General features: G+C 40.3%; 1 protein-coding gene across 2 annotated transcripts; it reads left to right on the top strand.

Moving 5' to 3' along the window:
• Window positions 1–927: 927 nt before the first annotated feature.
• matcap2 (microtubule associated tyrosine carboxypeptidase 2) lies at window positions 928–22,954 on the top strand. 2 transcript variants are annotated; one of them, XM_028598477.1, is made up of 7 exons: window positions 928–1,311; window positions 3,966–4,635; window positions 12,667–12,810; window positions 16,374–16,506; window positions 16,814–17,119; window positions 17,357–17,454; window positions 19,829–22,954. In XM_028598477.1, the coding sequence occupies exons 2-7, from the start codon at window positions 3,988–3,990 to the stop codon at window positions 19,985–19,987; spliced, it is 1,488 nt and encodes a 495-aa protein (XP_028454278.1). In that variant the 5' UTR covers window positions 928–1,311; window positions 3,966–3,987; the 3' UTR covers window positions 19,988–22,954. The 2 variants fall into 2 exon arrangements, with proteins under 2 accessions (XP_028454278.1, XP_028454276.1); XM_028598475.1 differs by having other exon boundaries at window positions 3,962–4,635.
• Window positions 22,955–25,208: the final 2,254 nt, after the last annotated feature.

Raw genomic sequence — 25,208 nt, 5'->3', positions numbered from 1 at the left:
CGGCGAAAGATGCCGTGGCATTTCAGGAAAAATCGTTGGCATCTCAACCTACCACCTTAAATGCCACTGCTAACCGAGGCAGATGCCGTGGCATCTTAACCTGTCACCGGAAATGCCACTGCGAGCTGCAGATGCCACTATTTGAGCTAGTTGTCTCTCGCCGGGGGACTTCCTTCCTTCCTTTGACAAACTGAGCTGCTCTCTCCTCTCCCTTTCTATTACCATTTGTGTGCATCCCATCCCAGAAATGCTTGTTACTAATTAATTTGACCATTATCGCCACTGTTCATCATATCCCCAACCGGCCCGTGAGACACCGCCTACCAAGAGCCTGGGTCTGTCCCAGGTTTCTTCCCAACAGGGAGTTTTTCCTCGCCACTGTCGCACTGCTTGCTCTTGAGGGAATTACTGTAATTGCTGTAATTGTTGGGGCTTTGCAAATTATAGAGTGTGGTCTAGACCTACTCTATCTGTAAAGTGTCTCGAGATAACTCTTGTTATGATTTGATACTATAAATAAAATTGAATTTAATTGAATTAAAAGGTCAGATTCTGTGTTAAAATGTCAAGGCAATGTTATTTTTTTTCCCACATATTTGAATTATAAAACAATTATACTCAAGTCATTTTTACAAATGCCAGAAGGACAAAACTACGGGTTAGATTTTTTATTTTTATATTGTTAACATTAAATTGTAAAACCTGCAACCATGTCCATAATAATACAATATTGCGTCTAATCGAAACATGTTGACTAATAGGAGAAATTGAATCCATTGACAATCATTGCTAAATTACAAATGATGTATGAATCTCCGATCATTTAAGACTAAACCCTGATATTTTTTCAAAAGTGTCCCACTCAACTTATTCTTAAAGGGACTTCATTTCCCATGCGTCTCTATGTGCATTGCGTATCAACGAAACCATGGTAACAGATCAGAGACTGTACCACACAGACCACAGCAGACAGCTCGACTCTTTCTTGCCAGTTTGGCTGGGACTCAGTGTAGGCGGCACGGTTAATGTCAGCTCAGCTGATAGCCTTAGATACTTTATATATATATGTATATATATTTCTGCGTGTCGCGTAAGATGTAGCTAGTTAACGTAAGTCATTACAGTTAACTCGCTTAAATCGTCGGGTTTCTATTTGGCCAATATTAGCCGGCTAATTAAGCTAGGTTAACTTTGCTAGTTAGCTTTAAGTAACATTAGCTAACGCTAATTATTCTTCGAACAGCACAGGTATTTTAGGTTTAACGTTATATAGCCCTGAAAAGAGGATGCTGGAGTCAATTAAAGTTACAGGTACGTTAATGTTGCATTTTTATGGTGTTTTACTTATTTTCTTGTGACCGTTGCTACTAGTAATAATTCGTTACTGATAAAAGTAAAAAATAAACTAACTAGCTACTTATGTAGCAGCTTGTTAAGTAAATTGAAATGTGGAGTCCAGTAATTTGTGGACCTAATACACGTAGTATTATATAGAGGGGAAACATTAACAAACCTAAACTAAATTGAATTTATTTTAAGAAAGCCTGACTTCATTTATTATTCTAAGTTTATAATATATATGCCTATATAAGTGCTTAACTTACTGTATTTTTGTTTTGTAAAGAGCTAGCTAACGTTACATGCTGATTTTTGCTAATCATATGCTTTAAATTAACAGTAGTGCGTTGATATTTTGATTAATGGTGATGGAGACGATCAGCATTGATTTAATTTGTTATGCAGTTGGACTACGTACATTTAAGTTTACGACTGCGTTTGTTTTCATACATTTGATTTCATATGGTAACTGGCATGACAATGTCCATAATAACGTTCACACACCCAGTATCCAGTCTGATAGGAATTATTGGTTGGTTACTTCTCTGCCTAAAGAACGATATGATAACAGCCTATCACATTAATATGTAGGCTATTAGATAATAGTAGATGTATTAGATAATAGTATTTGATTTGGTGGCTGAGCAAGCCAGTGAAGCTCCAATTTGTCCTTGTCCCTCTTCCAATCATTGCTGGGCTGTTGAGGTCATTAGTTTGTGCTGTCAGTGGTTGCATGGATTCTGCCTCAGTGCTCCCTTCCAAACAGAGAGAGAGCCTGCTCTCACTGTGATGACGTTCCAGGTCACCTTATTGGAAATTGCAAAGCCCCGCACTCTGACTCTCTGGAGACAGGATAAGAATAATTTCCTCCATGATATCAGGATACTGACTCATGAAACTGACTGAAGTTTATTTGAGTCAAATCACATCATCATGATTGTAAAAAAAGAAAAAACGTTGCTACTTTGCTTACGTACAGTACGTAGATGTAATCATGTAAACTTAAAGCTATAGTGTGTAGTTTCTGTCTCCCCCATGAGGAATTCTAAATAACGACAACAAAACTTTCGGCATATCCAAATGATACAAGCCTTCCGTGATCGCGCACCACCCCCACCCCTCCTCTACGCAGTTTCTAGTAGCCAAGGAAGAAACAGAGGATTAAAAAAACATGAACTCTTCAGAAGAGGTAATTATCTTCGCTCAAGTTTCTGCGCGCGACAACAGTCTTCTGAACATAGTCATACTGAGAAATCCAGAGAGAGTTGTGTGGAGCTGATAGTCTTAATTAACTTTGAATCAACTTATTTGGCAATGGCTGAAATGAAACGGACGTTCATTAATAGAAAAAAAAGTTATGCACTAAAGCTTTAACAGAATGGTTAAGAAGCCCAGCTCGGTCCTGGCTAGGGTTGCAGCACTATACTGGTTTCACGGTAGGTTATGTGGTTTGAAAATTGACGGTTATCATACCCTTAGTCTTGCATTGCCAGACCTATCTCCACAGCGCTGCGGAGGAGGGTCTGGCTAGTCCACAGATAAACGTGCTCTGGTTTATTGGCATTTCTTTAAACCAATCACAATCGCCTTGGGCGGTGCTAAGCATCGGACGAAGCAACGGTGCCTCGGGGAGGAACTTGTTTTGGTGGAATGTGTATGTAGGGAGGCGAGCTCTGGAATCAAAATGACTGTTGAGTGTTTAATGAGAATTTTGATTAAAAAAAAAAAGATAAATATTATTTGATTGTCGGTTCTAGCTCGAGTTTAGAATACCAACTCAAGAAAAGAGGGACATCCAATGGAACCTCTGGCGGCACCGGAAAAATCCCGTAAATTAAACGTTGTCGATATAGACTATGATACCGTCTACATTTGCTTATCTATTGAAAAAAAGGTTTATTTGTTTTGTGAATTTCCAAAAGGGAGACATTTTACTAATACTTCACTACTTGATATTTTTGGGACAGTTATTGTACCTTTAAAATCTCATATCGCTGCAACCATAGTCCTGTCATGGCCCCTCGATCCAGTGGAGGTGGTGGGAGATGGAGTATGATGGCAAAGCCATCATCTCTGAGGAACAACATGTCCCACCCCATGCAGGACACTCTGACAGCACTGGGCCGCTCCTTCCTTCCTTCCTTCCTTCCTTCCTGCTGCTGTCAGACTTTACAATCAACACTGCTCCCAGTAGATACCACATACCAAAACTGACAATTCACTCATGTGCAATATCAATGTTTCAAGATACTGTTCAGTCTGTGTCTATTTGTTATATTTGGCTTTTATTTTTTAAATAAATATTTTATTGATGCATCTTGCTATTGCACTATCCCCTTTGCTGCTGCAAAACTGCAAATTTCCCTGCTATGGGACTATGATCTTATCTTAGCTTATCTTAAAACATTGTTCATCACACAAGTTCAAGTTATGGTATCTATATTTATTACCTTGTTTTTTTTTTAGCTTGGCATAGGAATAGATCTAAATTTAGCCTGCCTTGATAAGAGGATTACTACATCAAGCTATCTGTAAAAGGTCTGCATGTGAAGGTGATTCTAAAGTAAGCAGCATACAGATTCACTGTCCTCCCTTACTGGTCTCTCATCTTAATTCTTTTCAGAAAGACTCCACTGGCCAGAAGTAGAAATGTCCAAAAAGTACATTTTAAACTCTGCTGACAAGGCACTGAGTCCAAGCCAAGTATACCTGGAGAAGATTTCTTCCAGTGTTCTCAAAGACCTCTTCAGCACTGGCTCCAGCAGCTACAACGTCCTGCTGCAGGCTGAGGAGGAGGAGGAGAAGAAGAGTCAGAAGCAGTCCCCGTACAAAAGGCCAAAAACATCAGTGAAATGTGGCGCCACATTTAGTAGAAGAAACCGCCCAGGCATGGCTCCTAAAAAGTTGCGTGCAGCAGAAGGTAATGGTAAACCTGCACAGGCAAATCGTGTTCTCTCAGGCAACTCCAATCTGTCAAAACCAGCACGGAACATTGCAGTAGTGGGAAGCACCATGGGCCTGATCCCTCGTACAGTTCCGCAGCTCAGAAAGATGTGCATCCCCAATTCCCCACGCACTAAACTTCCCTCGTTGCACAAAGCAGCAATCACACGGGAAGTGGAAAATGCCAAGAAGCTCTGCATCCTTACAGCCATAAAGCCGTCTAATGTTGAGAAAGAGAAGGCCAAGTTTTTCAAGTCTGACTTCAACTATAATCCACAGTTTGCATACAGCAACCCAGTTTCTCCACTTGTCCTGGCACGGCATAACAATGCCTCAGATCGCTTCCTGACACAGGTAAGGGTGCGTTTTTGTTTGGTTTAATTGAATAATTTTAGATTGGTTCGTTGGGTGAGAGCAATGACATCTGCAACAAATAACCTTTATTGAAATGCTTAATCTGTTGTGTTATATGGATAGGACCATCTATCTGTCTGTCTGTCGGTCTGTCTGAATCTGTCATTGAGGACACTGACAACATGTCCTCTGCATTTGCATACAGTATAACAATGAATCAAATGACTGTGAATGTGCAATATGAAAGAGGTATCTCTTTTTTTTAATTGTGTCCCCATCTACACATTGCAGTCGATGCAAAATACAGCATCTTTAAACATCAATTTGGCATTTATTGATCTTTTTGAAAATAAATGACAGGCTATATGTTGTCTTAAAGGGGTGGTTCAGAATTTTGGACATAGGACCTAATTCCCAAGCTAGCCAGTGTGTTATTTATCAGTGGAGACAATTTTTAACACTTTTCATCCAGTCCTTCTGGTTGCAGAGTTCGCAGGTGCTAGGCTAGCGCAAGTCAACAGTAACTGCTAGCCTGCCATTAAAAACAGTCTGTCCCACTCCACAGTACACTTGAGGCAAATAAATTATAATGCCAGACTATTGATGTAAATGTCTGTTGATAGAATAATGTTGGAAATAAAACCCTTGCATCTCAATGATCATTACATTTTGAGGGACTAGTTTCTCAGCAGCAGTGGAATTTTACTTTGCTGGAGCAAAGTAAAAAAGAGTTAGTAGTACTGCGCCGAAAAGTAAACGGAGAAGCGCACTCCAGTCGAGATACCTAGTAGTAGTCTAGTACATTGGTATTGAAGCATTGGATTGGAAACTAAGGACTAGGCAACATGGTGTTTCAGTGTGCATTTATAAATTGTAAAAATAAATCAAGCAGATGGGCACCACAAAGTTTCCACAAATTTCCATTGCAAGATCCAAAAAGGAACCAACTGTGGCTTCTTGCTGCTGGCTTGAACATCAAGGCAGAGACTCTACTCAAGTGGCAAATGTGTAGTGATCATTTTAGACCAGACGACTTTGAAAAACCCCACAGTCTAAAGGACCACAAGTTACTGACAACGAATACGGTTCCATCCGTCTTTCTAGATGCACCAACAGCTACTGATGAACAGGTACATAACTTTTGGTAGGCTACTCTAGCTAATAAAGCTAGTCCCTTTCATAATGTTAGCCTAGCTGCTACTGATAGATTGAGACTGACAACGTTAGTGGAGATAACGTTACAGTTGAGTGCATTGTGGAGAGTGACAGCGGCAGGTAAATAAACTTGCGTGATTGTCATGTAAACCGGCTTTCTCGGTAGCCTAGGTAATATCACTCCGCCACTGCTGTAGCCTATGCAACCAACTACAGGGAACAAAGTATAACTATTGCAATGCAATGCAAGGGTAGTTTTATTTTGAACATTATTCTATCAAGAGACATTTACATCGATAGTCTGGCGTTATAATTTATTTGCCTCGGGTGTACTGTGGAGTGGGTAAGATTGTTTTTAGTGGCAGGCTAGCAGATACTGTTGACTTGCCCTAGCCTAGCACCAGCAAACTCTGCAACTGGAAGGACTGGATGAAAAGTGTTGAAAAGGAGGAGGCAGAATGATGTAATATAGCCCAAAGAGCTAGATGATTCATCATCTGGATAATGGCTCACTGAGATCAGCGTTTGCCTAATGACCTGAAGATTGCGAGTTCAAAGCTCAATCGTCACATTTTCACATTATACATAATCAGCTATTGTGCTTTGGACCACCTTCCCTGCGAGTTTAAAATACTCGGCCCCGACCATCGCTGCGGAGGAGCTATAATTTCTTTTTGTTTTTTGCAAATTTACTGTTTCGATTCTATCACCGCTTGCATCAACTTAGTTTCTAGCAGTTGATAAACCCATTGTGCGCTACGTAGCCTCCTAATATTCTCAGGAGTTGGAGGAAACCAAAACACAGCTATAAGGAGAGTAAATATTGGATTTACATTTATCAAACATGTGTGTGATGTTCAACTTGTTGTAAAGTTTGCCCCCAGGTTTCCAATCATTAAATATTAACTTGAGACCCATTCTTACCAATCTCAAACACAGTTTTATCATCAGTCAATTTAATTAAATAGGCTTTATTGGCATGACATTTGATATGTTTTGCAAAAGCACATAGGCTATATGATTATGAAATACAATGAATGAAACTAACAACAACAAGAAAGTGAATAACATTTTATGTAATAGAATAAAATTGTTTATGAAATAGGTACATGCAATAAAATTATATATGTACAAGGTAAAAAAAAAAATGGGATAGAGAAACTCAGCATCCAAAACATGCTTGAGAAAAAGAGAGAACACTCAGTATGTGCAAAAGTCAACCAATGTTAGTGTTGTTTGTTAATGTTGGTGAGAGGCAGTGACGTGTCATTCATCACATCTATCTACAACAATGTCCATAGTGCATGAGGTTGGTGCTGAGCTGGCTGGTTTGAGATCAGCAACCTCGACAAGCCAGCAGTCAAGCTGGCTATTGTGATCACAGAGACTTGCTGCCAATGCCGTTTAGCGTCAGGGCCGATCAGAGCTGATGCAGTGTGAGTCTGGTGCCTAAGTGAAAGTGGAATGAGGCTGGGATGAAGTAGTTCAGGATACAGATGCAGGACTTTGTCCAGCAAACACTGATTCATTTAAAAGATTCATTTAAAAACTGCCTTAGTTGGTGTCTTAAATTACATTAAAGGCAGGGTTGGTAACTATTACCAATATACACTTTTTTATATATTGTATGAAATGGTCTTTACTCCCCAACAGCAATAAATTACTTACGGGCTCTAAAAAAGGAGCGAAAAAGATCCGTCATCCGTAGCTGCTGTAATCCTGTAAAAATGACCACCAATCACTGCCTCGCGGAAAGAACCAATGAAATGCCTCCTTGCCCCGATGAATGTACTCCACCCCTGCTGTGTACGCCGTCGCCACATTGCTAACCGTAGTCATGTTTGTTTTAAACATTCGGTGTATGAGACCTGAAGTAAAATTGCAGTCCTTTCTCCGTTCTGCTCTGAAGCAGCGATGCAGCGGTGCTCGTCCATGTCTGCGTGTGGGTCGGAGCCCCGAGAGCGGGGGGGTAGATGGAGCCCCGAGGAGATGCTACTTTCAAATCTTGCTAGCTTTTCAACATTACCAACCCTGCCTTTAAGAGTACATTTCCAATGAGCAACACTGAAGCTGTAGAAGATTCACACACAGTGTTTTCAAGACCAAGAATTTAAATTCATGTTACGATCAATCCCCTCTATTAAACAGGAAAAGAGCCCTGTGGTGTTCTGTTGCAGGCTCTTTTAGTAACACAAGTAGACAGACAGTAAGACAAAGAAAGAGCGAATGAGTTTAACCGGAAAGGCAGTAAAATGATCCTGTGTGGAGGATGCCTTTTGTTGTTGTTTCTTCCTGGAGTCTGTCCTTTGTCTTGTTTTCTTACTGCATTGAACTGTGAAAGGATTGCCACTTGAATCACATTTGTCTTACAGTATGATAGTTATTGCATTTTTCGTGGGGGGAATGGAGGACATTGAAAAATGAAAAAATTCATGGAAATGTAGATCAGCCCTTATAACATAAATTAATATTCAGCATGAATTAATTTAATGCAAAGCAAGACTGTAAGCTAGAGCTATACACAAGCACAACTTCAATAACATTTAAGTTCAAATTAGTATGAGGAAAGACTACTGGCAAGAATTCCTCTCTACACACTGGACATGATTCAAAACCTAAGAGTAAAACATGACCTGCCTCTTAAAAAGCAAGAAGTTATCAAGAGAAAGTCCGACTCAACAGCTTTTTTTCACCATTGCCACCCCTAACAGCTACTACAGTAAGAAGAAGTAGTTCATGTCCATTAAGTGTAAACTTTACTAAAGAGATGTAACATGGTTTGTGGATAAAGAATCTATATCAGTTATGCTAACAGTGACTTATGATAAGTGTTTTCGTGTCAGCTTATATGTTAATACATGCCATCTTTTTTTGCACTGTACTCCTGCCTATTGACCTGCTTCTTCAACATCACTTTTATAGTTTTCTGGTGCCAAGCAACATCATCTGCCCATTCAGTTTATTATAATTATTAGTAGAGCTAGTCAAATTGCCAGTTGGATATAAGCTTATTGCAGAAACTGGTATGTTGGCTGATTATTAACAACTAATTCCATAAAAAAATGCCAAATTAGGTTTGAGGTAATTTAAAAACAGTGTCTCTATTATGTAGTGTCAAGTTTATTTTTTAACTGTAAGACGTCCTGATCGGTATGTATCTCGATCAAGATTGTTTTTATGTGAAGAAAAAACATGCGTCTCGGCTGATGTTATTTTTAACATTTTTTAAACTCTCAAATGTCAATGTCAGTAGCATCCTCAGAAATCCAGAATCGGGTCAGTGTGTAGCTATTAGACCCTTGGAGGGTACATTAAAATTGCAAATGTCTTTGATTACTTCACATTTTAATTTTATTTTGTCAAATTTGCAACATAACCAATAACATTTCTCTGTCAGGTAAATGCAATGGTACAATGTTTTCCTCTTAAGGTGAAGTACACAGTAGGCCAGTAGTATACAGTGGACTAATGTACGGTTGGCCGGGGCGGAGGCACAAAAACAGAGGAAGGCCCATGTTGCAGTCTAGTTGTCTTTATTCACAGGATGGTAACATCAATCTTGTGCTAATTGTCTAATTTCCAGTGCAAAGCCCGGCCAAAGAAAATAAAATTAACTGAAGAGAAAAAAACATTACCAATAGAAAAATATGTAATAACTAAATGCTAAACTGTGAGAAAAAAAATAAAATAAACCCTCTACACATGCTTTGCCCCTTTTTAACTTAGAGGTGTGAATCTTCACTGATTTCCCGATTCGATTACGATTATCAGGTCTTCAATTTGATTCGATATCTCGATGCATCACGATGCTTCAAAATAAATTTTTCTATTAAAGTCATATAGGATATTTGACTTGACAAACTTGCATTGTCAAGTGCAATGCCCAAGCTGCAATACGTAACTTCAGACTAGAATGATGAAGTGTTTGGGTTCATTTCTTTACCACGAAGGTTTACTTATTTTGGATTAGTCATATACCACCCTACTTTTAACCACCAAATCTATTGTGCTGTATTGGAATAACTGACCCCACACAACTCACAAAAAAGGTACTGTTTACTGAACAATAACTTAAATGTATAAATAACATTTAGCCCATTGAATAACAAAAAAAAACACAAATCACACCCTTCAAATATGCTAACTGCAATATTTCTTCAAATGATATTACACACAACTACCCCTTTACCAGTTTCTCTATCAGTTTCCACTTAAAACACTCCAGCTACACAAAATGATTCCTCCTTACAGCAGCTTCAATGTAAAACTTACTCAAACCCTATTAAACCACTGTGTTACCACCCACCCCCCACCCACCCACACACACACGAGAGGAAAAAAAAAAAAAAAATGAAAAAAGTTGCGGACTCATGTGGACGTAAAGCAGCCAGCAGGATGTTATCTTCAGTGAAGCAAACACACAGAAATCCATCTTACAGTTAGCTGTTAGTCCAAGAAACACAGCTAAACACAAAAACGAAAACCAGTCACCAGCTACGGAAAAGTCCTCTTCAGCAGGGAAACACGCTGTCGTCCTCTCCAGTCCAAAATCAGCGTCCTCCGAACCAGCAACTCTTCGCCGTTAGCTCCAACTTTAACTAGTCAGTTAGCTCCAACTTTAACTAGTCCGTTAACTCCAACTTTAACCAGTCAGTTAGCTCCAACTTTAACTAGTCCGTTAACTCCAACTTTAGCCAGTCAGTTAGCTCCAACTTTAACTAGTCCGTTAACTCCAACTTTAGCCAGGCACACTAGCACAATGTTTGTTCTAAACCACTGCTGTTAGACACAGGGTTCATACGTTTTGAAAAAACCTGGTAAACTTATGGAATTTGAATAATGCAATTTCCATGGCCTGGAAAGGGTTTGGAAACATAAAAAGACCCAGAAAGTTTTGGAAAAGTCATGGAATTTGTTTTTCTAACACAGTATAATAATATGTGATTAATAAATGTATTTCACGTCGTCCTAACCTCAACGTTCTATTCGGGGCGTGATATTACAAATCCCACTACCACATAAATTGTCATTCATTTTATTGTTAAACCTCTGAGGGTAAACTTTAACACAGATTTTTATTCTTATTGTATAATGTCGACTGACCTTTTCAGGAATACATAGTCATGGAAATTTGCCGAAAAGTCATGAAACAGTCATGGAAAAGTATTTGTTAAAATGCGTATGAACCCTGTAGACAGGAAAAGTGACGTAGTGTAGCTACACCTCTTCAGCTTCGTTATTACAATTAGATCGTTTCCAAGCTAACTATTCTAGTGTCTCTCGATGTTTCTTCATGTTTTCTTTCCTCTTCTCGAATTGTTATTCTCTCCACTCTCCCGTCTCTCCGCTCAGCCGTTTTGCGTGTGTGTCTGTGTTTGTTTGTTTGTGTTTCTGCCTGTCTCCGTCTGTCTGTGTGTGTGTGTGTGTGTGTGTGTGTGTGTGTGTGTGTTTGAGTGAAACGGGTTAGCTAGGCTACTGAGAATGTTATTTTTCATTTGAATGTTTATACCGCGGCCAAAAAATTAACGAGCGACGTCATGGCGTTATAATCGATTATGGTGGGCCACTGCATCGATGCAGCATCAACCATGTCCGCATCCCGATGCATCGATTATTTTATTAATTTCAACACCTCTAGTTTCCATGCTTGTCCAACTAATCAGAGTACCAGTGAAAAGAGTAGGGATGCACCAAAATGAAAATTCTTGGCCGAAACCAAAAACCGAAAAAGAGGAAACCAAGACCGAAAACCAAAAACCGAAACACCGAAAGAAATTATGCCAATTATTACCATTGCATTTATGGCTATGACTGTGTACTAACTTTACTAAAATCAAGGCATTGAAATTGTATAAATTAATATTAAAGTTTAATTAAAAAAATATCTAGCAAAAATATGGCTACAATCTGATAGTCACATACAGTATATAGTAGCCTAAGAACAGAATAGCTTACCTATTGTTATTATTATTATTTGAGGCACTTTCTTGCAGGATTTCACTGAACATATCAGACAACGAGGGTGCATGCCCCTCATCTGGTGCAGAGAGACGAGTCTTTTTTTCTGCCCTCTGATCTCCTCCTGCGCTGGGTGCTGCTTCGTGCGCGCTCCGTCTCCGTCTCCACGCGGGTTCTCCGCATCCATCGCGGCCTGGATCATTTCTCGTGCGCCCTACTTTATTTCCCCATCCAAGTAATGGTCTTTATAACGCGGATCAAGTAAAGTCGCGATGAAGTGCAGAGGATCCACTGAAACGTGTGCTGACAGACTCTAAGAGCGTACTTTTCATTGTTTTCACTCCGTGGTCCGTCTCAACCTCTTTGCTTAGGAGACGCTTTGCAGGTGGAACGGATCAGGTACTGACACGCGTGCAGGTCGCAGTTTCTGTTTGCGTCATCACAACATTTCGGCTGTATTGTTTCGGCCGAATATTCGGTGCATCCCTAGAAAAGAGATTTTCGGTGCATCCCTAGAAAAGAGATTTTGTATTTTTTTATTTAATGAGACCTAACCGTATAAATAGAGAAAAACATTGTCCAAGTATAAAACCTTGGGGAACCCCATAGGATGAAGAGGATTTGCCAATTAGTGGCAACCACTCTACTTCCCATACTTGGTCCGTAAAAATAATAATAAAAAATACTGTTTGCTTTTTGTTAGTTTGTTAGTTTTTTTTTTAAACAAGTTGTTTGACTAACCTGGTGGTTTGTTTAATATCTCTCTCAGTATCTAATTGTTTGTGTTTCTTGTTTGTTTTGTTAGCTTATTGCCAAATTGCCTAGGACTGCATGTCCAAAGCATCAACAGCAGAAGATGTCAAAGACAGTCATTAGTCATGTCACGGGCAACTTTTATGACTTTCTCATCTCGTGCAGGCAGTGCACATCATGGAGCTTGCCCTGCAGCGATATGGCAGCTATGAGAAGTTTGAGCAAGCCACTGGGGGCAACCTCCTCAACAAAAGTCGTATCTGGCACAACGTCAAGAAATACATGGAGAAGGAAGGCTGCTTGGGGGAGGTAAGAGGACAGGCGACACAGATGCATTGCTTTTTATCATGGTGTTGTAGTATATAATTATGTATTTTATTTATTTCATTATATTTTTTTCTGTTTTTTTCAAACACAATGACAAACACACAAACATAGTTATGACCATTCCCACTCTAGAGCATTTTACATACAGTAAAAAAGTCATTAAGAGACTGTAATTTGGAGCCTGGTATTTTTCTGTGGCTATACTGCAATCTTTGTCATGCTGGATTTGCACATCATTGCAGAGCAATAGTCAGCAGGGCATCAAAGTGAATGAGCTTCAGGGAAAAGACCACCACTTCACTGAAGTCATCCTGCAGTTTTCTTGTGCAGAGCTGTGATTATGTAACCATCGACAAATACATGTTACATCATCAGGTTATTAATGTCCCACTGAACACATTATACCACACGCACCTTGTGCGTATTTGGTAAAGTCTTAATGGGGTTAGACATACTAGACAGTGGATAGAAAATACAAGGGTGTGGATAGCATTAAAGGAGAAACCCACCCAAAAACTCACTTGACACTTTATTGAGCCCAGCTACAAATGATGGAAGAACATATTTCAGCAATGTAAAGCATCAGTGGTTTTGGAGTATCTCAAATGATACTTTCAGCGTCTTCATAGCCACAAGGATCTGCAAGGGTTCGCACATGTCAATTTTGTCATCTGCCAAAGTCTGTCAGGGTCCACACTGACGCATTTGTGGAAATGATCCAAATTAGAGCTTAGATCGGGCCCCAAAAATCAAGCCCGACCCAGCCCGAGCCCGTGCACGTTGTGTCCGAGCCCGGCCCGGCCCGACACATTAACTGGAATTATGAGCCCGAGCCCGATTTCAACCCGTGGGCCGTCATAACTGACATTCTCAACTACAATTCAGAGTTGTTTGAACTGCAGAAATCTGTTTAAAATTATTTTAATGAATAATGCAACAAGAGCGAAGCATGTAAACTGCGCTGTTTGTTTATTCAGAATGGAACGGATCGCAAATGGATCTGAATGAAGAAACGTAAAAACAAAACTCAATGTAGGCTATTTCTCTGGGAGGGCTGGTCCGCTTGCCTCGCCCTCAGGGGGAGCCTATGCTTGGAGAAGTAACAAAAGAGGAGGTTGAAGGCTGACTATCATCTTTTCTGCCTTGGCGAGCCTGCTTCATGTGTCTGTTCATCATCCACTTCTCCGTTTTATTTGCTGTCATAGGCGAACAGCGGCCGCACTTAATGCACTCAACAAAGCCGACACATATGTTGTCACTTCCCACGACTTGTTTAAAATGGTCCCATACCTCCGACTTTCCTCTAAACTTGCTCAAAGGTAATTCTCCTGTTTTTCTTTTTTTCTTTACATTCTCAAGCTCCATGTTGCACTTAAGCTCCACCATACAGCCCACAGCCCCAGTGTGATGCGTGCGAGAGGAGGAGACTCCGCGCATGACACGTTGCATTTTGTAACTGTAGTCCAACTTGTGTAACTTTTTGGACACATTTGTTACTTTGGCCTAAATATAGCCTATATAGATACTAGTTCTGATTATGGCATAGCTTTTTCTCACCCAATTAGGCTAAAGTAATGATAAAAAAAACACAAATGCTTGATCAAGGGTCCGGCCCGGCCCTTGGGTAGTGGCGGAAAATAACGGGCTCGGGTCGGGCTCGGGCTCGGGCAGAGAATCTAAACTCTAATCCAAATGCAGGCCAAAATATTAAGGAACACACACGCCGGCTTCACACGTCTGAATATGTCCATCTACGCAGACACTCAACGCAGTATAAACAGAACACATGCAGGCCTGACAGAGTCACGTAAGCAGCTGGAGATATTGGGGCTAGCAGTCTTGTCAAAAAACATTCCACAGGTTGAAAACTATAGACTTTTATTAACTATACACACCAACACTTTGTTGTCTTTACTCTCTGTTAATGTCCTTGAATTCATTCCCAGCCATGCTTGTATTAATTGTCATGCAGTTCTATAAACAAAGAACGAATAAAATAAAAAAAAAAGAATAAAAATGTATAAATACTGTATTTCCTCAACAGGTCAGTCACAAGCCCTCTGTCAAATTTGCTGGATACTGGAGAGCCTCACTATGTAAATTTGATTAAACTAAATGAAAGTTGGATCATTTTGCCACGGAAAGTTAATATGTCTCCTCCCCTTCTTTATCTGTATATAAAATTGAGGAATATGTGTGTGTATCTGTTGTCTTTCAAATATCTCGAGAATCATCCGATGTACTTCGGAATTGGCTTCCTGGGTACCCAATAAACTTGGGGTTTGGCATTTGGAGCAGTTTGGACAGCGCTGGATGATGGATATTAAAACACTGTGAATAAAAATACATGACCGCACAATAAAACGCTGGCTACCGTTGTTTACCTGACTTTGTGTCTACCCTTCACAATAAAAGCCCAGCTTGAATTCACTCAGTTAATTTCCCGTAGAGGGAACTCACTTTATTTTGCTAGATATCAAACAAAAGCCAGACACCATATTTTAGTAAGTTGCTGTGAGCTGTAAGTTCACCACTGCTAAGCAGAAGGCAGAAGATAACATCATCTTGGAGCCTGACCTGGCAAAGAGAGCTGTCTTCCTTTGTCTTACTCAAACTCACCGGTTGTGTAAGTGTGCAGCTAACTTATAACACTATTAACATTACCGTCGTCAAAATACTTCCGCTAATTAAAATCCATACTTTTAACGTTATAACCATCAAGCCACTAAGCCCGAAGTTAAAACCTCTGCTGAAGTGTTAAAGTCGTTAAAGATAATAATGACGAGACAGCACCACCATCATTAAACGCTGACTGTGGCGATATAAACATGCAATATTGTTGACGACACAAAAACTCTTTATTTTCATTGCCTTCCACCTTTTTTTCCCCCCTTTCTTTCTCTCCGGCAACACAAACCCACACTCACCCTCAGAAGCCGGCTGAGTCCGTCTCTGTACTCGGTCCTCTAGTTCTGGTGGTTGATCAACCCAATTGTTTGCTGATTGGCTCTCACAACGGGCCGAATGGGTGGCACATGGCTCACAGCCATTGAGTCCATGAAGCAAATGTCTGTACATTTTAATTGTGATATTTTGTGAGTAAAATCTGAATCTACAACACAACCACTGACATTTATCTGTCAGGTATGTAGTTCAATGTTTTGTAGTACACAGGAAGTCAGTAGTATACTGTGGGGTTTCATATTAAGTGCTTTGGGGGCCTTCTGTAAGTTAATTTTGGGGTACAATGGTTCTGGAGAAAGCTACGGTACAAATAGCAGTACAGGAGGCCAAGCGGCCAATCGGCTCGTTCCAAACAGGCACGTTTTGAACGGGCACTGCACTAGTTGAAATGAATGGGGAGTACCTTGCTTTGGGTGCATTCACACCAAAGACCTAGCTATCCTTCTTCCCAGCCACATCCTTCAGCTCCAACTGGGGAATTCCAAGAAAAGAACACACGTACCACAGCTGACACAATAGCCGTACATCAACTTTTCTAATTTTAGAATAAAAACGTAATGTTGAATTCTATCTGTTGATAGATCGTAGTCCAGGTGACAGACGACCTCCTGTCCAGAGCCTCCATGACGGTGGTGAACAGCAGACCCACACTGACCATCAACATCTCCACCGCCCGAGAGTACTGGCTGGAAGGCATGCTGAGGCATGAGATTAGTGGGTACAGTAGCTCCCATACAGGGCTTATGTTTCATTTTTTAACATGGGCTTCCTGGAGGTCACCAGCTAAATGGAAAATCATTTCAATTTGACTGTAATGAAGTTCATCAGAAGTCATTAACCGCTCTAATCACAGGTCTGATTAGCTGTCATCCAGTATATATTACTGAAAGATTATGTGTAATTGGTATCCATACACTGTGTAGACCATTTCATAGATCTAATTGATGTTGCTACTAATAAAGGCAGCTTGAAGTTGAACTTGAATACAACCATATAAATAGTCCTTGTCTCTGTCCACCAGGCACACATTATTTCCGTGGCATAAACAACTGCCACCAGCCATGGAGCAGCAGCGCGGGTAGGAAGAAGCACAACCTGAAGCCTCTGAACCCCACAGAGGAGGGCCTGGCCAGCATCCACAGTGTCCTTTTCAGGAAAGACCCCACACTGTGGCGCGCCGCCCTGCTCTACTACACCGTCTACCAGGCCAGCCACATGTCCTTCTCTCAGCTCTTCCACAATCTAGGACGCTTCGTCCAGGACCCCAACACACGCTGGGACTACTGCGTCCGAGCCAAGAGGGGCCAGACCGATACAGCACAGCCAGGTCACCATGTCACCACATAGGGGTTTAAGATTCAAAAGAGAGAGTTTGCATTGATATATGCAACCAGTGTTTGGCTTGACTACACATTTAATGTAGAGACAATCCAACACAGTTTGTCTCCTGAATTGATTCACGTGATACATTTAAAATAACACTCAAATTAATTCAAATTAGCCTTTTAAAATTCTTACTTGTTAAACTTCTGTTGGTCTTATTTTCTTCCATCTGTCATTGCAGGTTGCTTCAGTAAAGACCAGGTCTACCTGGATGGCATCCTGAAGATCCTGAGATACAGAGACAAGATCAACTTCCCACTGCTGATGGCTCTAGGAAAGGTGAGGCATCTCAACTATCACCATATTAGGGGTGTGAATCTTCACTGGTCTCACGATTCGATTACGATTATCCTGTCAATCATCACGCCGATGCATCACGCTGCATCACAATGTGTCACCTCCTCAATATTATTACTACACATGGTTTTCATCAACAAATTCAAGCAGTCAGATAACAGACAAAAGGCAGAAACTAAAAAAGCAGCGACCGGAAAATCAACAAGTAACATCAGCAGGCAACAATCGATTATGGTCTGTCACTGCATTGATGCAGAATAGTCTAGGTCAGTATCGCGATACATCGATGCTATGATTCATTTCAACACCCCAAGGTTTCAATACCGTGGTATTTGTCAATTCACTGATTTACTAAGCAGCAGCCACATTGAATCCACAGGTGAGAGTTTTTTTAATCAGATGTTTCCATGCTGTTGTTCACAACCTGAATCAAGCTGCTCCTTCTCTCAGCCAGTACGTTCTCCTCTTCAATCAGTCATTTCTTCCCTTGTCAACATCTCTGCTGAATCAGCACGGGAAGGCAAAGAAGTGACAGTTTTCCCCCATATATTTCTATATTAATGACCACTCTTAAAGGGCTGGGCCTCATCATATTAATTACTTATGTTTTAATGATGCCTGATATGTTTGTAACTTTTGTCTTCATGTGGTTGTTGTGTCGTCTTTTCAGTTGTTGGAGCTTGTATTGAAAGACAAATTTCTATGCCTACAGACAATAAAGTCTTATCTTATGTTATTTTATCACTAGCTGCATCCACCGTCCACCCTTTGGACTTGCAGATCCTTGCAGACATCTGTCATATGTACCGTGATGTTTTCTGGAAGTCCGCTAAAATGATGAATCATGCACAAGTTGAAGGAGTTGCTAACATTTCACTGGAATTGTGCCTCGTACAATTTCATGTGGCAAACCAGATTGATTCCCAGCCACAGCCTGTCACCCCCTCTCTACCCGATCTCTACCGTAGCTCCGAGCCCTAAGATCTCACAATGCCTGGTGTTGCTCACTCGATGTGACAAAAGCATTTTGTTTTCACCAAGGCCAGAAGGACAAGATTCACTAATGTAAGCCAACACATTCAAATAGTAGTTTCAGCATTCAATAAGTATTTATTTTTTATTTTTTTACTATTCAAATAATATATGACTTCCTGAATTCGTTCCAACAGCCCTATTTCCACCTTCCACAGGGAAGTGTCTTTCTAATCAAATGCCCTAACCACATGTACAGTACCTCAACGACAACTCATTTCAATGTGAAGCATACAAGCAGACACTTGTATGTTTAACCTTGATCTTTCGGTTATTACCCAAAGCATCATAGATCACCATAGATACAGGTCGGAGCATGCATAGATTTGTAAATCAAGAACTTCACCTTTAGACTAAAGCTATATCTGAACAAAACACAATAAAGACGTAATCAGACAGATGTTTGCTTCCCTTGAATGTCTGCAGCTCCAACATACAGCAATGGTGATGGTGGTTGTGTTGATCGTGTCCTGTAGGAAGGTGCATACATTCCGTCAGTTATGTTACCATTCAAATCTACTTTCCTTCCTTTGAGTGGAATCATGTTTCTAATGGTATCTTGTCTCTGCCAATGCTTCTACAACACCACTATATACTTTTTGACATTCAGACGCATGAAATAAAAGTTTGACTACACAGAAGATGGTTACAGTTCAGACATAGAGTAAAATGAATGGAAAGGCTGGATGAGGCTTATATAATAACCTCTCTATGAAGGGAACAGACTATGTTCTTCTGCGTCAAACAAGCTGAAGGCATTGATAATTAAACAAGCTGTAGATCTTAAACCTAACGTAGGAAGTGATGTGCTTTTATTAACCACAGTGGTTAGGGCGAAATACACAAAATGAGTATGACAATTCAGGTAATCGCTTTTTTACTTAACATTAATTAATTATTTTTTTTAATATAAAGGTCAAAATCATATGGCATAGGGCAATATGAAGAAAATCACATATCACAATATTTTTGAACAAATACCTCGATATCAATATTGCAGCAATATTGTAGGGTTGACAATTGATGCTTTCACAAAATATTTACACAATGAGTATGTATAATGACTAAATGGGCAAAGGCAAATAATAGAACTGCGAGAACAGTCTGGTAAGTTCAGAAAAGTACATGTAAAACCAGGAAAAGACAACACGTCATTTTACGATATAACGATATAACGATATCCAAAATCTAAGACGATATCTAGTCTCCTATCACGATATTGATTTATATTGATAGATTGCCCAGCCCCACGAGAGACAGAGAGTGCCGCTGCTAGCATGGCCGTGTCCTCATTCTGTCTCTTCTCTTTTTCCTGTGGGCTCAGGTGTCATTTGAAGACGTGGACCGCCTGAAAGCTCTGGCTCAGATGGAGAACGTCCGCATCCCACACTTCATGCAGGACCAGGCGCGGTACGCCGAGCAGCTGGCGAAAATCATGGTGGTCAACCGGCTGACTGACGAGGAGCTCAAGGCCATCATCTGAGCCTGCTGCGCTCCAACCTGCACAAACCTGATCACACCTGAATAAAAGCTGTCCCGCCCCTGCCAGCCACGGCCCGCATGCCTTAACTCCATCACCGCGCATGGTAGCAGTGTGTGATTATTGCAGCATGCTGTGTTGCGTATAGTGTAGAGTTGTGTTAGACAGACATGGAATTAGAAATCTGATATAGCCCAGTCATGTATCCACTGACACTGTAGGGATCACTCAGAGTATGTGTTGTGTTGTGTTTAGGGCTGGATGTAGTTAATTTTTCTTTTTTTTTTAACCAGTGCCAATACAATACCATTATTGCTGATCAATTCATTTGAAAATGAATTTCTATAACATTTACCAAGCACTTTGTGACTTTGACAGTGACTCTGATGATCAGTTTAGTTTGTAGTTCGATACCCAGTCTTAGGTTTGGGAGTATATTCTCTGTAGATTATAGTTTTTAAAAGAGACATTCAGTATCCCATGATGGCCTAAATTAGAGCCTGACTGATACTAGATTTGTATAGGCTTAAATTGATATTTGAGACTTTTGAACAAACGCAGGCGGCACCTATAGCAATAAGCGGTAATTGCAGGTGCGTTGTGGTATCTCACTTCCCAGAGATCCAAACAGTACTCCACCTCACACACAAGTGAGTTGAAGAGCTGGTCTGTTGCTTTAGCTCCAGCTCTCCCTCTTCCCTCTTTTACCCCTTTTCCACCGAGGCAGAGCTGGTGCTGGTTCGGAGCCAGAGCCTAGTTTTAAATCGGTTCTTTGTTTTTCGACCACCAAAGCACCAGCTCCGAACCGGTAAAAGTGGTTCTTAAGTAGCACCAAATCCTTGCTGGGCCAGAAGTAAGAACCGCTTACGTCAGTGGCTGGGGATGGGGTTACCGTGACCAACAAGACAAACAGAAACTTGTGACCGCCATTTTTGAATTAGCAGATAAACATGATGGACGTAAACAACAGCAGCAGTGGTCAGAGGAGGAAACGAGCTGCTTTCTTGCACTATAAAGGCGAGCCGCGCGAACACGTTGGATCCGCCGAGTTTGGACGCCGATGTAGGTCCGCAAAGCCACGAACATCAGTAGCACAGCAACGTCCGCCAGTGTTGATGGTGTGTTTGTGTTGGGCGCCGCCGCGCTAACGTTGCTGGGAAAGATGAGACGTATACAGTGACGTAAGACCTGGCTCTGTGCCGGCTCTTTAGCGTCTGTGGGAAAGCAAACCGGTTCTTTGGAGGTTCGTCAGTCGAACCAACTCCGAACCGGCACTAGCTTTAGCTCTGAACCAGCACCTGGTTCTTGTTGATGGAAAAGGGGTTTAAGTCACACATGCACACACGCACAACAGCCAATAGGAGTGCTGTCTTTCTCTGGAATGACCTGTGAAGTCTCCCGTTACTGGCTAGATTTTCTAAAACCTGAAAACAGCCAAGAGGAGTTGGAGAAGTCTAGTTTTCTCGCTGACCACTTGAATTACAATATGCTGAAAGAATATTATGGAATACTTGTCAAACTACGCCGAAAATAAAATGCCTAGCACAGCTTTAGATTATTATAACAGTTAAATAATATATTTTACAGTTGAATAATATCAGTTAATGGCAGTGCTCTGTGGTGGACAAACTATGTAATGGTGAGAAATTTCTGTACTTCAGTTTCTTGGTATTTATCCATCCAGCATTTGTCCATTTCATGTCCTGTTGCCCTAAGTAATCTAGGCTATTGTTCAACTTTTGCTATCGTAAAATGGGCAAAACTAGCGAGCAGTGCTAACATCACGATCATAACACCAAACCATCTGAGAAGTGACATGAACATTTCTTTTGGAAATAACACGGGGTGGAAAATCTGGATTAAGGTAAAGGTCTTTGACGACTTTTCAAATACAACTGCCTTACATTAACGTCACTGCGATTGAACGGAACAATGCAAAATAACTACAATGTATTTTGGGATAAGGCCAATTGGGTTGCAATCGGATTAGTTTAAATTATGTATTAATTTGAATTTATTCCAAATGGAAGTGATAGCCTTAATGTATTGGTATGTAATAAACTAAAATAGCCAGTGATATCGGATGTGACGTATCTTGACATTGACTGACATTCTTGGAGACTATTTAAATTCTTGTGGAAATTCATGTGCATGAATATGGTTAGTTCTAGCGTAAGCCATCAAAAACGTATTGATCTGTTCCTAATATAATAAATATTTGTATTTCTCTCATGTACCTAATCTCATGATCTAAGTGTACTTACCTAGTGTTTTATACCTGTCTCTTAAGTGAAGATAATGGACACATTGTTGTGTTTTCTCTAGTTACCACTTAGGGTTACTACTTTTGAAGTACATATGTTGAGCATAAAAATAAAGTTGCTTGAGCAAAAGATTGTGAAAGCAGGATGGTTCACAACAGCTCTGTCTTACTGCAGAGACAGATACCAGATGAGGTTTAAGTGCTTCATCAGCATGAACAGCGTAACACACAGGCCTGCTAATTACAGCTGAGCCTGTCAGCATTGTTCTACTGTGCATGGGCTGAAACGAAAATGTCCCTGAAATGTGAAAGTCACTTGTAATACAGTATATTTTGAAGGTGAGTTCCTCACTATGCTCTATGAAGCCCTAGTGGTCCAAGCCCTGTTTGACTACTTGCACTTTTTCAACTCGGATCTACCTTTTCAACTGCACTGATATGAGCAGTTACTGTGTTGGTGTCATTTATGATATAATTATGTTTTACAGACCAACCCAAATGCCTTGTGGTTTTACTGTGATGAGTTTCAGTGGCATTAATACCAAGATTGACCTAATGTAGAGAGAATGTGTGCATCTCTGCTTTCTCAAAGACCACTTCAATGGTACAGTTTAATTACATGGCATTCCTATGTGATGTTTTCTATTTGACTTTTTTGTGATATTCGTAAATAGAATCTTTAAATAAAGTGAACTACCTGAAAATGAGTAATGTGCTTTGTATTTCCCAAAGTATGTGCTTTCTCACAAAACAACTGCATTTTGAAATTCTATTCATACTGTAGCAGCTGGATGTGACGTTGAATGGCCAGTCTCACGGTGGTTGCTTATAATAGGCCATTTTGCATGAATATAGCATTAGTAGTCTACATCCACGACCTTCCACTACCGGGATTGCCCCGTTGCCGCTGGAAATTCCACCATGTGTCCCTCTTTTCTGCCAGATTTCCATTACCTAACGCAAAACAAACAACTTTTGAACGTACACATGTTCCACCAAAACAAGTTCCTTCCTGAGGCTATTTTGCAGAGGGCGCCGTGGTCTTAGCACCTCCCAAGACAATTGTGATTGGTTTAAAGAAATGCCGGTAACACTTCACTCGAAGGTACCTACATAAGAGTGACATGACACTGTCATGAACACATGACACTGTCATGACACAGTCATGACACGTGAACCCTAACCCTAACCATAGCTTGTCAAAAACCGAATGACACTTACTAAAAGAAGCATTATGTCATAAACATTTATGACTTATGACACGTTCATGACAGTGTCATGTCACTCTTATGTAGATACCTTCAAGTAAAGTGTAACCGAAATGCCAATAAACCAGAGTACATTTTTTTTTCCCATCCAGGAATGCTGTGTGGACTAGCCAGACCCTCCTTCGCGGCACTGTGGAGGAAGGTCTGGCACTATTCTAACAGAATGCCTGAGTGCCTGAGCGCTTGTCAGTGTCAGAGATCAATGAGGAGAGTTTCCATAGCTGAACATGCTGACCCACAATCTGACTGACAGCAGTAACTAAATCAGTCACCACACACACTGCTGGGGCCTCCAAACCCTGTCCAGAGATGTTCACCAGCGTCTGGTTTCACTGGGAAACTGGAAACCATTCAGGGCTCCAATGGTGACTGATGGCTACAAGCAGTGACATGCAGGACAATATGTATCAGTCTACAGTAGACAGCAGTCTCTCACACACACACACACACACACACACACACTTACACTTGGATCTGCCATGATGAACGCAATGTGCACAAAATCTTGCCTTACGACTTGTTTTTAAACATTTTTAATGGTGTTAGTATATGGAAACTGTAAAACATGCTATCTCCCTAGCATGTTTTACCATTTTTTATTTTTGCATTAAATAACAAAGTTTTCATTTTTTTCTTCATGGTTTTGATCAATGTGTCTTACCCTTCACAAACTATGAGTTTATATAGTCTGTATTTCTGTATGGTTTTGTTTTATGGGTCTTTACATTTAGTGTTTTTGCAACCAGCAGGTGGTTGGGACTGTCGTTTGCATGATTGTATGAGTTCTAGAATAACCCTTAAACCTTGTTATTTCAAAGACTGTCCTGCTGAAGTAGAACATGTTTCCATCACAAGAGGAGAACGTTAAAGTAGTTATTGTGCAACAGAGCCAACCCCCCACTAGAGGACAGTAGCACATAATCCATGTTCAAGAAGTGACCTACGACTGGAGAAACAATCCAGAGAAATCCTCAAATCCCACGAGTCACTCACAATCATAAAATCCAGCAAATAATCATTTTTATTCTAAATGACATGCCACTGCCACCTGAAAGCAGGACACATAAAGTATGTGTTATATAATGGACTATAAAAGTTTACATTTATGAACATATTCTTTGATTCAATATCTGTTCTTCAGATATAAAGTATTATACTATTTATAGGCATTCATATATTTCTAATACATATTGTTTGAATATATTGTGCAATATAAACACATATACACACTTTGCACCAACTGTATATTGACTCTTTACTATGTATCAGCATTTTATAGACTTGTCTATTCATGCATATCGTGTTATTTCTGATCTACACCACTACCTAGTCCACTATTTGCACTAACTCTATATTGACTTTTCACTACATTCAACATCTACATAGACTGCCTATTCATATATATTGCATATGCATATATATAACTGATCAACATCACTAACTAGATCATTTGCACTAACTGTTCTTGTTTTTGTTTTGTTTGGCTCTTCACTACATCTCAGCAGTGTTATAGACTGTCTATTCATGTATATTGTATTATTACCATATCACTTTTGCATATCCTTCGTCTTACTTACACCTCACTTTGTAATGCCTACCTAATCTGCACTTTATGCAGCCTATTGTATTCTGTATTCCTGTATTGTAGTGAATGTGAAACTGTATGTCATATGCACGCTTATGCTTTTCTTGG

This window comes from Perca flavescens, chromosome 14 (assembly GCF_004354835.1).
Source record: "Perca flavescens isolate YP-PL-M2 chromosome 14, PFLA_1.0, whole genome shotgun sequence".
Classification (NCBI taxonomy): domain Eukaryota; kingdom Metazoa; phylum Chordata; class Actinopteri; order Perciformes; family Percidae; genus Perca; species Perca flavescens.
The sequence above is the reverse complement of the archived record's forward strand: the minus strand, read 5'-3'. Positions and strand labels throughout refer to the sequence as shown.